Source organism: Branchiostoma belcheri, unplaced genomic scaffold, assembly GCF_001625305.1.
Source record: "Branchiostoma belcheri isolate BF01 breed outbred unplaced genomic scaffold, Haploidv18h27 scaffold78, whole genome shotgun sequence".
Classification (NCBI taxonomy): domain Eukaryota; kingdom Metazoa; phylum Chordata; class Leptocardii; order Amphioxiformes; family Branchiostomatidae; genus Branchiostoma; species Branchiostoma belcheri.
This window is the reverse complement of record NW_017804442.1, coordinates 343,595-357,569: the sequence shown is the minus strand read 5'-3', so window position 1 is coordinate 357,569 and position 13,975 is coordinate 343,595. Positions and strand designations below refer to the sequence as shown.

At 41.5% G+C, this 13,975-nt stretch overlaps 2 protein-coding genes across 2 annotated transcripts; both read right to left on the bottom strand.

Annotated features, from left to right (window-relative positions):
- Positions 1-2,136: 2,136 nt before the first annotated feature.
- Positions 2,137-6,313, bottom strand: LOC109485690 (collectin-12-like). The gene is made up of 6 exons (XM_019789356.1): positions 6,271-6,313; positions 5,283-5,375; positions 4,087-4,161; positions 3,063-3,560; positions 2,411-2,707; positions 2,137-2,147 (listed from the first exon to the last, which is right to left on the bottom strand). The coding sequence occupies exons 1-6, from the start codon at positions 6,311-6,313 to the stop codon at positions 2,137-2,139; spliced, it is 1,017 nt and encodes a 338-aa protein (XP_019644915.1).
- A 1,642-nt stretch (positions 6,314-7,955) lies between these two features.
- Positions 7,956-12,426, bottom strand: LOC109485689 (collectin-10-like). Its single transcript, XM_019789355.1, has 4 exons — positions 12,378-12,426; positions 11,720-11,818; positions 8,899-9,066; positions 7,956-8,176 (listed from the first exon to the last, which is right to left on the bottom strand). The coding sequence occupies exons 1-4, from the start codon at positions 12,424-12,426 to the stop codon at positions 7,956-7,958; spliced, it is 537 nt and encodes a 178-aa protein (XP_019644914.1).
- Between the last annotated feature and the right edge of the window lie 1,549 nt (positions 12,427-13,975).

The window sequence follows — 13,975 nt, the reverse complement described above, 5'->3', positions numbered from 1 at the left end:
CGCACTCATATCTACAAGTCTCAGGCTGAGTGTGTTGAAACGTTCTCCAGACAAATACGAATTAACAAATGCAATCTGTACGCTGCAAAGTAACGTTGATTTTGATTTTGATGATTTGATTATATGGATGACATCCGCGCGCGCATGAATTTTCGGCCGTTAAAAAAAAAAGTTTTCAACCATACTGTAAATCGTACAAAACAGTTGCAAAATGAGCAAAAATATACCATAAGTTACAAAAAAAAAAATTAATAAAAACTATACCAATGTCGTAGAATGCCAAAATCAAACGAAAAAAGACGAAATTGTAAAGAAATGAACTTGAAGACTAGATTATTCGCCAAACCACATTCTGTGCCATTTGCTCAACCCTCATGACCACGTAGATTTCATAATGAAAAGAACTTTTTTTTTTCAAAACTTTTTTTAATTCGCACGCGCGCATCAGTTTTGGGGCTCCCGGAGGATGTCATCCATATAATCAAATCAACATGGCCTAAAGTGCCCGCTTTCGACGTGAGTCACGGGAGGTCAGATTTAGGTGTATCTTATTAAGCATGTTTTTATTCCATGTAATCAAAACATGTGGTGATGACACAGTAAGTATTTATATTGGACTCTATTGAAAATCAGCCAGCCAGTCAGAATGAAGGAACTACTCAACGAAAAACATCCAATCGAAATTCCTTTATTTGTTCCAACTCCCTTTTGCACATATTTTCTGGTGCACTGATATTGCATCTGAAACATCGTTGTGTAATTATATAGTAATTATAATAATATAGTAATATTATTATTAATAGTAATAGTACTTAATATATTAGAGTTAATATAGTGATTATAGTAGTTAAGGATTTGTTATTTGAGTTTTTTAATACTTCTTCTTACAGAAAAACGTGGCTTCCAATTAAAAGAATTCAAACTCACTAGTCACTGAAGTATACAACAATTCATTCTACATTACAATTCCCTTTCTCATTTCAATTCTAAGAATATCCACATTGTTGCTTGTTATGAATTTAGACATTTTGTATTTCAAAGAAGTGGGCCACAATCTGCCTCAAACACAGCCCCTAAGGTTTCAGAATATTTACATGAATTATAATGAATTGTTGGATAAAATGCACATGTACAAGTGGTGCATTTATCTTGCTCAGAATTTGCAAATGGCTATGGCTAATAGAGGAGCATATGCATTATGCACCCGGTTTCAACCATCAATTTACAATGTACTTTTAGAATAGGACAAACCTCCTACAAAATTCCATAAATTTGTACCAAATTTGTACTCATTGTTAATGATATTTTACTATTACATTTACATTCATCATCATCGGCCTCCTTCCGTCATTTACATTACTATTGCATTATCACTATCACAAAGGGTTTTATTATTTCATGCTAATGAGCATTTCGATTGAAGAAACTAGTTGACAGGAAAATCCTTTAAGTGCACTTGATTATTCATAACATTTATGTTTTATTTTTATTTTTTTATTTTATGACGATTTACCACATTTGTGGAAGGATTGACATAACAGGTGACTATCACCTTTTCAAAGATGTCAAACCTGAGACCAGACTGTAATGTTTGAACCACTCACACCGGGAAGGTCCCCTACTCTTTTCGATAAGTGTGGTGGGTTCTTTAACGTGCGTGGGTTGTGGCTCCCCCAAACACGGGACCTCCATTTAACGTCCTATCCGAGGGACGTCCCTAGCCGAAGCTAGGTACTCATTTTCACCTGAGTGAAGTGAGGAAAGTCGTGTAAAGTACCTTTCCCAAGGGTACAACGTCGGGGCGCATGTTCGGACTTGTTCGGGTACGACCCGGAATCGAACCCGGGTCTCCCCGTTTCATAGTCCAGTGATGTACCACTACACCACACGACGCCACACATATGAAGTTGTTAAAGTACAAAGTAACATGTACGGCGATTTCAAAAACAAAAGTTCAGCGGCCTATCTCCCATGGTTACAAAATGATATGTTGGAACACAGTTTAAGTAATATAGACACTCATATTGATAGTTAGTCAACTTAGGCGTGTCATTGCTAAGTATTCTACCTTCAAGTCCAGCTTTACAGTCTGAGAATCATCGGAGAACAGCGGCGGTGAGCGCTCAGCCATGTTCCCTAGGTACGCCCTGTAACAGAAACAACAAAGTCGCCGTCAATGAAATGTGTATGCATGTCCTGACTGATATAGTCCTCGTGGGAACAATGGTTGAAACATTGCCTTTAAACGTGAAAGAATACAGTCATTCTAGAATGAAGTGATTCTTTTAGATTTGTTCAAATGATCTTTGGCTTATGGTACCTGGGGTAACTTGGCAAATGAAGTTAACTTGGAAATCGCACATTTCGTCGTTCCAGTTGCCTTTTCCGTAGTAATGAACGCAGTTTTGACCCCAGTTATTCTTGGCTGGCTCTCCCGGAGACCACGAGGTGAACCCCCGAAGGGGAGTGCCGTCCACCCACTCAAACGCTCCTTCCTTGCGCCGATCGGAGAGGCCGAACCTGAAAAAAGCTTTAGAGCCAGTCGCCTTATGCAGGGAATCCACGAAAGCGTTGGTCTCAGCGTCTTTGGGCATGGCGAGGGTGCCGCCATCTCGACGACAGATCTCGCTCGCTCCGTCGAAGCTGGCAGGAGTGAGGAAAGCCTTGTAGCAGGTTTCACGGAACTTCTTATAACCTTTGGGACAAGCTGAGGGAAAATGTATTGTGTTAAAACAGTTTTAAGGAGAAGGAAAACGATATTAAGATGGTTCCTATTCCAGCACCAACATAATCAAGTTTGAAGTTCAAGTGTATTAAGAAAGGAACTCGCAAACCTGGTTAGCCCGAATTACGTCCTATATACAATATGAATAGCTTCTTAGTTAAAGGTATGTTTGTGATTACTTGTTTGTGTAAGTGTTTATCTCCTATTTGGGCCCTAAAAATGCATCAAATGGAATAAGACAAAAAAACAACAGTAACTAAGTAGAAAGGTGAGTCATAAAACAGCCAAATGTCATGTCAATCTGTGCTTAGTCAATTAAGAAAAATTGATTCCAAACCTCCACTGCCGCAGCATGGCGTTGGCCCTCGAGGCCCACGGCCAGTTGGTCCCATTTCACCCTTTTGTCCCGGGCGTCCGGGTGGCCCTTGGAAGCCAGGGGATCCCTTTGGTCCCCGAGGACCAGTTAGCCCAGTAGCTCCCTTCTCTCCTGGACGGCCAGGAGGCCCAGCAGATGCGGGGCCAACTGGTCCAGTGGCCCCCTTCTTTCCAGGTCGGCCAGGTGGCCCAGGAGGCCCGACAGACGCAGGGCCAACTGGCCCAATGGCCGCATTTTTGCCTGGAGGGCCAGGTGGCCCAGGAGGACCGGTAGACACAGGGCCAGGTGGCCCAGTGCCTCCCTTCTTTCCTGGTGGGCCAGGTGGGCCAGGAGGCCCAGCAGACGCAGGGCCAACTGGCCCAATGGGCCCATTTTCTCCACGAGGACCAATTGGGCCACTGGCCCCCTTCTCTCCCGGTGGGCCAGGTGGCCCAGGAGGCCCGGAGGAAACACATGTCTCTGGAAAATAGATTTGATCACAGTATTACAGGAGATTAGAATATTAGGAATTTGAATTAGAAACATTACAAACATATGAATAGCAAAGTTCTTTGATAACAACCATTTATGTTTCACTAGCGCTATATATAGCCGACGTTTCGATGACCGTCTGTCATCTTCATCTGGGCAATTCTGACTGGTTTACTGTGCACCGACGATAGATGTTACTTAGTGCACAGTAAACCAGTCAGAATTGCCCTGATGAAGATTACAGACGGTCATCAAAACGTCAGTTCGTGTAAAAATAAATGGTTGTGATCAAAGAACAGTGCTATTCATTCGTTTACCAACCTGATGAAACTATTTACGGATCACAAACATATATTGGATGTATAAATATTGATGAAAGTAAGCATTAGGTTCCTTTGCACACATGAGCATACAAGAGTTATATGATTAAAATACACACAACTGCACAACTACGAAAGTACATAAAAGTAGTGTATAACAGTTCTCTGATATGATAGAGATGCTATATACTAACGTTTCATCTCGGCTAGTCGCTGCTTCATATCCTCGAGCTGCTTTGCCGTTTCTGCAGACTGATAGGCAGCTTTGCCTATATAATAGGAGAGAAAAAAATTGTCATTGGCGTCTTATGCATGTAACTCTGTGCCAGTATTATCAAGTTTTTTTCAAGTAATTTCTTTTTACAGTTTTACATGGACTAAATGAAATTATAAGTAAAAGATGAAAGTAGGCAAGCAGATTGCACGATTTGCAAACATGAGAACAGCTCGCGTAGGCGAGACTTATCAAAGGAACACGTAATCGTTTCAGCTGCTTAATATTAAAAACAGTGGGGTACAAAGGAGTTACTGTTGTATTGATCTTTCTTTGCTTTTAAAATAATCATTTTTGTTCTTAAATGTTAAGCATAAGCATTAATTTCTGATAAAACATGTACAATGTACTTCAGCAATGAGTGAACACTACAATAACAAGTTAAATTTATTTCTATTATACATGTCTTATATGCATATAACTCTGTGCCATTTTAAAGTTTTTCAAGTAATTGTTTTTAAACCTTGCAACTCAACAACATTGCAATTAAAGTTTGTAAACGTATTCTCGAAATATTCCTTATGAATAATGCGTGCGCTATTCGGCAAGTACTTAAGAAACTTACCGGAAAAGAAAGACAACAGAATGACGATCGCCAAAGCGAACAGAAGGCCTGTGATCTGCCATAGTTTGTTGCGAAGGCGCCAACACTTCTTCACATCTGCGGGCGTATAGTATGCGTAGACGTCTGTTAAGACAAAGAAGATTTATGTTTACTCTCGCCACTACGTGTTTTACATAAACATTTAATGCTGATGTAACTAAAAAAAAAAGCTGCATACCTCAGATCTTCTAGCCTCATTAGGGTAACTACAAAGGACATACATAGCTAGCGCTAACATCTCCTTTCTACTTCAACTGCCGAGTGGCCAAAGATTTGGCAGATAAAAATGATAAAAAACAATAAAACAATTTTTGCCGTCTTGTGTATTTTGTTGTCTTTTTAAATCATATTTCCTTTATTGCATCATATCATGAATATTGAAATCATGAGTCACACAATCCTATTCTGGTCACTGTACGGGCGCTTAGCGATCGCTGTACGCCTAGTAGAAACATTCATGAAAGCAAAACAACGAGTTTTGAAACGTATTAATCTGCAAAGTTATTTTTTACCTGCTCTAGAGACGTATAACGTGTTTGCTATGTTCGCAGCGGCGTCCGCAACGGACCGCCAATCAGTCTGGTCCTGCTGCTTGGGTGTGGCGCCTGCGGAAAAATTACAAAATTATGGTCATCCCAATTCTTTTTAATATAAATGGTTTTTATTGTACAAACAGTACCCGTGCAGTCGCTGCCTTTATACGGCTGAATTGATGCAGGGTATCACAGAATAATCAATACAAATCACAACAATTACAACAATCAAATAATACACAGGATACACATATTTGTTCCACAATTATTTTTGTGGAACTGTCGCAAGGGTCTGTGCGGCTGCCATTCGGCGCCACAAGGTGACCTCAATACGACTTTCCCCAACCGAAGTTAGGTACCCATTCACACCTGGGTGGAGCGAGGAAAGTCGTGTAAAGTGCCTTTCCCAAGGGCACAACGTCGGGGCGCATGTTCAGACATGTACCGGTACAACTCGGAATCGAACCCGGGTCTCCCCGCTTCATAGTCCATTGCTCTAACCACTACACCACCCGATGCCACGCCACGACTTTTTGCTTTTGGAATAACTAGTTCTGTTCGATCTTCAAAGTCTGTCCACAGCTGGACTCAGATGTTATGCGTTCGAATCCCGGCTGGCTGTGTCGCTCATATGAGAGGGCCTGCAAGGGGGGGGGGGGGTCCCGACACCCAAACGCTTTACGATAAATTCCAAGTGGCTATAAGTTTATAGGCTATAACGCATTACGTAGAATTAAAACGCCGAATACGCTCAAAGCAAATATATTAGAGCGGTCCGTCTACGCTCTTCGTAGAATTAAAACGGCAGATTACGCTCTACGGAAAGGGCTTGCGGGCCCCCATATGACGTATATAATACAGCGAAACAGCTAGGATTCGAACTCATGACTTCTTGGTCCAGCTGTGAATAGTTATGTTGAGGAAAGCATTGTGCTAAGGAATGTCAAAAAACAAACAAAAACATTACCTTCTGTGTCCCCAGTCTGGGACTGCTGCTGCCCTCCCGACATGCTGCCACTTGTCAGGTTTCTGGACAGCAAAAACACGTCCTACACCGGGCAGGTGCTAAATAACAATAACTTGTTTGTGCATGCATAGCGCAAGACTCAAAGAAGGTTTACCTCGACTGAATGGAATTAAAAATGAAAGATTAAAGCAAACAGCCGCGGATTGCGCAAGATTTGCATACATGAAACATCTCGCGTAGGCGAGACTTATCAAATGAACACGTAATCGTTTCAGCTGCTTAATATTGAAAACAGCCGACTACGAATAGGAGTTACTGTTGTTTTAATTTCTATCTGCTTCTGTAAAAAAGATGTTCTTTTTTCCGTTAAATGTGTCAAAAGCGTAAGCATTAAGTTACCTCAGTGATCAGCGAACAATACTAGAGAGAAAAAGAGTTCATGACGTGTATTTTTATCATTATACTTTATTTGGTTCCATGATACCTCCTCACACATTCATTTTAATAGTATACATAGATATAATTTTGCATGGGCGCCATTTTGTTAACCATTATATGAATATATTTACGCATCTAAAAGTACTGTCTTCACAAAAGTAGTCGTGGATTCTGAATTTTATGTCGAATCGATATCTTACTGAAACCATAACCAAAGTAAAGTATTATAAGCACTGCAGCTCATAACCACAAGTCTCAGACTAATTGTATTAAAACGTTCTCCAGTCAAATAAAACTAAACAAATGCAACATGTACACAGGAGGCGTGACAAATATTTATTTTTTTTCTATTCTATTTTCGTCATTTTACCCAGGGTAATTCACTATAAGTGGTAACACTTCTTTTCAGTGGGGCCCTGTATTTTATGTATATATGAATATACATATCGCTTTTTTCAAGTGACCCTCCGATCCGATGTCGATGAATCTATTCATGGAGTGACAGAGAGAGTCTGGTCCGCCGCCCTGGTGCAGGTAACGTCTGAAACAAAATGGAACACCGTAAAGAAAGAAAAAACTGTACCTGATGACGTCACTGTCTAGCCTGGTTACCAAACCTATTATAGCTCCCGAGTCCTACAGTCTCTCCGCAAATAGAGGCAGGCTGTAGGACTCGGGAGCTATAATAGATTTGGTAACCAGTCTAGTCACAGCCAGTATAAAATAACGGCTGTGCAATATGTTTATACTCCACCAGGCTTTAGAAGCGGCTAGGAGTAGAAAGTGGTCACATAGACAAATGACAAGCCAGCAGAGCTTGTCCGCAAAAGGAGTAAAGTTTCTACTCTTCCCAGTCGCATCTGAAGCCTGGTAGAGACTACAACACATGACCTTATTTTTCTGTCTCTTATGCTACCTTCGTTTTACTTATTGGAGTAGTCATGATCAGTAGATGCATAATAATATAAAATATGTATCTACCAATGTTACCTTTTGATTTGATTTGACTCTCTGTACCATATGTATTATTTATTCATTCATTCATTCATTCATTCATTCATTCATTCATTCATTCATTCATTCATTCATTCATTCATTCATTCATTCATTCATTCATTCATTCATTCATTCATTCATTCATTCATTCATTCATTCATATACCTGCCTGCCTATATGCCCAGGCCAGGTTTTGCCCTTGCTCCCCTGTCAGGTACTTCCAGCCAGCTCTATCAAGGGCATATATATCCTCAGTAATACGCACCTGGAATGACTTCGCAGATGAATCGCGCAGGGATGCGGCAGGGCTCGTCATTCCACGTGCCCCTCCCCATGTGCAGAACGCAGTCCTTGTGTTCTCCGTACTCGTTCGGTTCACCCGGAACCCAGGAGCTGTACTCTCCAAGCGCCGTGCCGTCCACCCACTCGAAGACCCCTTCTTCATTTTGATCGGACAGGCCGATCCAGAAACCTATACAAATATATTGCTTTTTTTCTCAGTGCAAAGTGAACATCTTAACATCGTATATCGATGATTTTCGGTTCAATATAATGTCACATCAATTCCCCTCGCTTAAGTACACAGGCACAGCGCATTCCATCCCAAACTATCAAATACATTATACATAATACATAATTTCATGGTACATAATTGTCATAAAGTAGAAAATCTCTAAGACTGGCCTTTGACTGTGTATATTTTGTTGTGGAGATTTTGTATGGGAAGTGCAACCTGTAAAGTTGCGTATGCACCTATTTTGCCTTCCCTTTCACTTTGTGTAAAATCCAAAATCTCACTGTTTTTTACTCATTGATCGCTGTATATATGCTTCTCTGTTTTTCATGTAATGTAAGAATATAACCTCTGTTTTTAATGTTATGTAAGCATATGGGCCTTTGATGCCTGAAATGACAAGAATAGATAAGGATAACGATTCTGATTTGTTTATATCGGTCTTTGTTTCTATCTGTATCTTTGATTTTATTGTATTTTGTACTGGGCCCTATTGAAAATCAAATTGTCAAAATTGAACTAGGCCACCCAGGTGTCCGAAGACTAAAAAACTAAATAAAAAATAAGAATAAAACAGACCTGAGTAGGCGGCTATGGCTCCGTGCAACCTGTAAAGGTACATAGGGAGTTTTGCCCCCCCCCCCTTCAATTTGTGGAAAATCCAAATAACAAAAACAAACCGGAGTAGACGGCCATGGCCTTGTGTACCGAGGTGAGGTAGGCGTTGGTCTCGGCGTCTCGGGGCATGGCCAGGGTGCCGCCGTCCTGGCGACAGGTCGCCGCCGCTTCGGTAAAAGTTGCACGGTTGTTGTACGCCTTGAAGCAGATTTTACGCCACTTTTTGTAACCTTCCGGGCAAGATGCTGCAGAAAGAAAACGTAACAGGTGTCAACGTGGAATCGTGTGGCATAGCGGCAGAGCGGTCGACTCGGAACCAAGAGGTCCCTGGTTCGAGTCCTGACATGCCACCGATCTTGTGCCCTTGGGAAAGGCACTTTACACGACTTTCCTCACTTCACTCAGGTGAAAATGAGTATTGTATTGTATTGTATTGTCCCCTGTGTTGGTGGCGGCATTAATACAAGTTGATATATCTTGAGTGTGCTGTCACCACGTCTAGTCATGTAATGTTGGAATAAAAAAAAATGGTTATACATTGTTTTGTACTTGCTTGGTGCCCCTTCAAGGGCTAACTTTACAATGCTTTCTTTTATGAAAATAGAAACTAGACGAACGAAAATAAATAAGTTAAACTTGATTTTGTATGATAAATTCTGTGCTGAAGCGTACGGCAGATGTCTATTGATTATTTTATGACTATATGTTTATGGATTTTTCAGGACTTCAATCATGCTACCTGTATTATGTCTGACCCTGGCCTCTAACATGACTCTAAAAAAAGCGGCCAGCAGGCATCAGCAGACCAATTTTGGTATTTCACGAATAAACAACATAAATAATTTAACGCTATGGCAAACAAACAAACAAACAAACAAACAAACAAGCATACAAATAAACAAAACCTTTGCACAAAATGTTATGATGGGTGCCTCACTTGTTGTGTTGAACTCGCAGCGCACAGCTTCAGGCTTTATTTCAGGAGGATCTATCGACCCCGGTAAACCAGGGGGTCCAGGTGGGCCAACCGGCCCTGGAGGCCCAATGGGCCCCCTTTCACCAGGCGGTCCAGGGGGCCCGACAGACCCTGTCCCAGCTGGTCCCTTTTCTCCCGGAGGCCCAGGAGGCCCGGCAGGGCCAGATTGGCCAGGTAAATCACACGTTCCTGGGAAAAAAATTAAATTTAAGAGATCATAGCGTAAAGCATAACAATCGTTTAAAACATGTCAAATGTTGGAAAAATTCGAATAAGTCGCTGAACAGTATGGTGAACCTATTTACATGTACATGAAATAGTCTGGATGCGACAATTTGTATCAGCATATATATATATTATACATATTTACCAAGTAGTACCAGCACATACATAATACATACCGTTATACACCAATTGTACCAGAACACATACATATACATATACTACCATTTGTATCAGCACATACATATACAGTACATGGCAGTGTTGGTGTGAATTTCATTCAGCACCAAGGACAGAGACAGTACAGTCAATCAAAAAATCAATCAGAACATGGGACAATCATAGCAGTTCCCGCCAGTTCTAACCTTCAAACTGTACTTTACTACCATTCCTGCTAGGGCGGCAGCTCCCCTGTTGGCATCTTAATAGACCGATCCGGATCGAACACATCGAACCCCCGACATATTCTATTTCGAACTCCTCCTTCGAAATAGAATATGTCGAGGGTTCGATACGTGTTCGATGCGTTCGATTAGGATCGTTCCATTGTTTCAGACATGTCGGGCTGCCTTCCAGTTTAAAAACAACTTTTCACCGGGAAAAAATGTATGTTTGTGCACTTTAAGATGCAGGTTTAATGCTTACTTTCCATCTCGACAACTCGAAGCTGAATCTCCCCCTTCCACGCTCGGAGCCTCACCACCTCCTCAGTTAAAGTAGAGACTCTCACTGTATGAAAGAACAAAAGATTGTATATAACGTTAACGTTACTACAATTGTAAATGTGAAGTCCTCGACTGCAAATGTAAACATTAATTGTATTTACTATCATTGCTAAATCCAACCTTTTTGTGCAATATTCATGTCATTATCTGATAAGTCTGAAGGAACGAAAGAAACTTGCCTGCAAAGAAGGACAACAGTATGACGATTACCACTGCAAACACAAGGCCTGTGATCTGCCAGAGTTTGTTCTCCACGCAAAAACTCTTCGTCTTCTCAGTACCCACGTTTATATTGTCTGTTGACCAAAAATATTCATCTATTTCAATTTTGGTCTGCATGCATAAGAGGAAATGTGACACCAAGACTACATACCAGTAACATCAAATAAGTGTCAAACGCGGATATATCTAACTTGTTACATGTGGATTTTTAAAAAAATGGCAGTGACATCGCAAATAGTAGCGGCAGAGTGCGCGACTCGGAACTTAGAGTCCCGGGTTCGAGTCCTGATATGCCACCGATTTTGTGCCCTTGGGAAAGGCACTTTACACGGCTTTCCTCACTTAGCTCAGGTGTAAATGAGTATTGTCCTGTCATGTATTTGTCCCCTGTGTTGGTGGCGGCATTAATATAAGTTGAAAAATAACTTGAGTGTGTCGTCACCACGTCTGGTGATTAAATGTTGGAATAAAAAAAAGCCTTCCATATAGCTCTGTTTTCCAAAACCACAGCAAAATTGCAAAGGTTCTTAGCTGTGTCGTGATGGATTTGTATCGTGATAACGACACACTTTATGCACTAAGTTGGACAGAAGTCATGAAAATGAATGTATCCTGCTGCTACTCCTGTTTACTGTATTGAAACAAAGCTGAAAATAAATGAATAAAAAGTAGCCTGGGGACAGAAGCAAAGCAATACTGCAATAGAAATTCGATAATATAAACTGCAAAGTGACTTACCTGCTCTAGAGCTGGAGACGTACATCGTGTTTGGTATGTTCGCAGCGGCGTCCGCAAGTGACAGCCAATCTGCCTGGGACTGCTGTATGGGAGTGGGAACTGGAGAGAAACAATCCCAAATAAGTGCGACCCTCGAGTCTTTTCTCAGAAACGTTGAATCTTAAAATCGGATGCAAACGAATGAAACAAAATGTAAATGTGCTTACAAAATATGGTGTAATAATCTCTTATCACCATCCCAATGTGATACTTTACACGAAGCGACCAGCTGCTAAGTTTTAATAAATCAAATCCAAATGCAAAGTCTTGATTGTAGCAATGTTATCAAAACAGAACGAGATATATCTCAGAGCTCTCCTCTTGTTATGAAGTACGCTGTAGATAGAGTAAGTAAAGGTTTCCACATTGGTCTACAAAAAGAATCGTCAAAATATGACGACCATGACGAATCAGAATTTTCCGGGAAAGAAAACTCCCTTTCGTTGGAAAGTTGCATAATTGATTCTCTATTCCAGGAAAGCCGACTTACCATCACACGTGTACCGCTATGGCATCAAGCGTGAGGATACAAATTTCACACCGACAATAACCACAGGCAGAGAACCCGTGTAGTACTTTTAAACATGAAAAATGTTTCGGAATCCTACAAAAACGCTACCTTCCATTCCTTGTGCTTGGGGCTGTTGTTGTTGTTGCCCATCCGCCATGATGACAATGTCTGCTCTGCCAAACCGTGTCCTACATATCTGGCGGGAGCTTGATGTCGTGGACGGATTAATCAGGTAGGTAAAGCACACGGTAGCTTACGTTACCGGTACAGGAAATCCTCTGATGCCCTAGAAGCTTATAATTACTGCTTTACACCTACGCTGAGACTTTAAAGCACCTGTAGCTCTAGCGAACGAAATTAGAGACAAACATGAACGAAAAACAAGCGTCTAGTCAAAAATCTTTAATATAGTGGGATTGTTGACCTGGATGTGTACTCACTGTTGTCTCAATTGACTCCAATCTGAGAATTGCATGAATATATGTAGCGAAGGGCCCAGTTCTATGACTATGTGCCCTCGTTTCTTCAAATTGTACATTGCAAATTTTCCGTCATACGCAGCCACACACACAAAATTCCGATTTTTCTCAACATGCCAGAACATTGAAGCAAGCTCCATAAACGCAAGACTGGTGTGTTACGCCGAAGGGCGGTTATACCGGCTATACAGATACAGAAGCCTGTGTGTTACGCCGAAGGGCGGTTATACCGGCTATACTGATACAGAAGCTTGTGTGTTACGCGTACGCCGAAGGGCGGTTATACCGGCTATACAGATACAGAAGCTTGTGTGTTACGCCGAAGGGCGGTTATACCGGCTATACAGATACAGAAGCTTGTGTGTTACGCCGAAGGGCGGTTATACCGGCTATACTGATACAGAAGCTTGTGTGTTACGCCGAAGGGCGGTTATACCGGCTATACTGATACAGAAGCTGGTGTGTTACGCCGAAGGGCGGTTATACCGGCTATACAGATACAGAAGCTGGTGTTTTATGCCGAAGGGCGGTTATACCAGCTGTACAAATAAAGAAGGCCTGAATAGAAAGACAACATACTCTGGTCACCGTCCGTACGTTTCTTTAATAAGGTATAGGACGTCGACGCGTCTTCATCTCTCGTCTGCTTGCTCGGAAAGAGCCTTGTCAATTATCTGGTGCATCGCGTGGCTGACGACGTCGATCTTAGCTAGAAACACCACTTTTGCAACATATCTAATTTATAAATGTGTAGTCAGTTCATACATGCAATTCCAACGGTTGCAAGAAGAAATTGCTTGGATGCGAGTATTGCTGTTATAGTTTCAATATCATTCTGCAATAGAGATAGCAGTGTGTGTCATTCAGCACAAGGATGGCATTGTTAGTGTGAATACCATTCAGCACCAAAGTATTCAGCACCAAGGACAGGGAGGGCACTTTTACTATGACTACCATTCTGCAGCAGAGATAGCAGTATAGTTTTGTCATTTAGTACCAGGGACAGGAATGGCATTATTAGTGTGGATGGCATTCAGCGCCAGTATTGTTAGTGTGAACGTCATTTAGCACCAAGGACAGGGAGGGCACTTTTAGTTTCAACATCATTCTGCAATAGAGATAGCAGTATAAGTGTAACATACAGCACCAGCGACAGGGTTGGCATTGTTAGCATGAATGCCATTCAGCACCAAGGACAGGGAGGGTAGTTTTACTATGAATATCTTT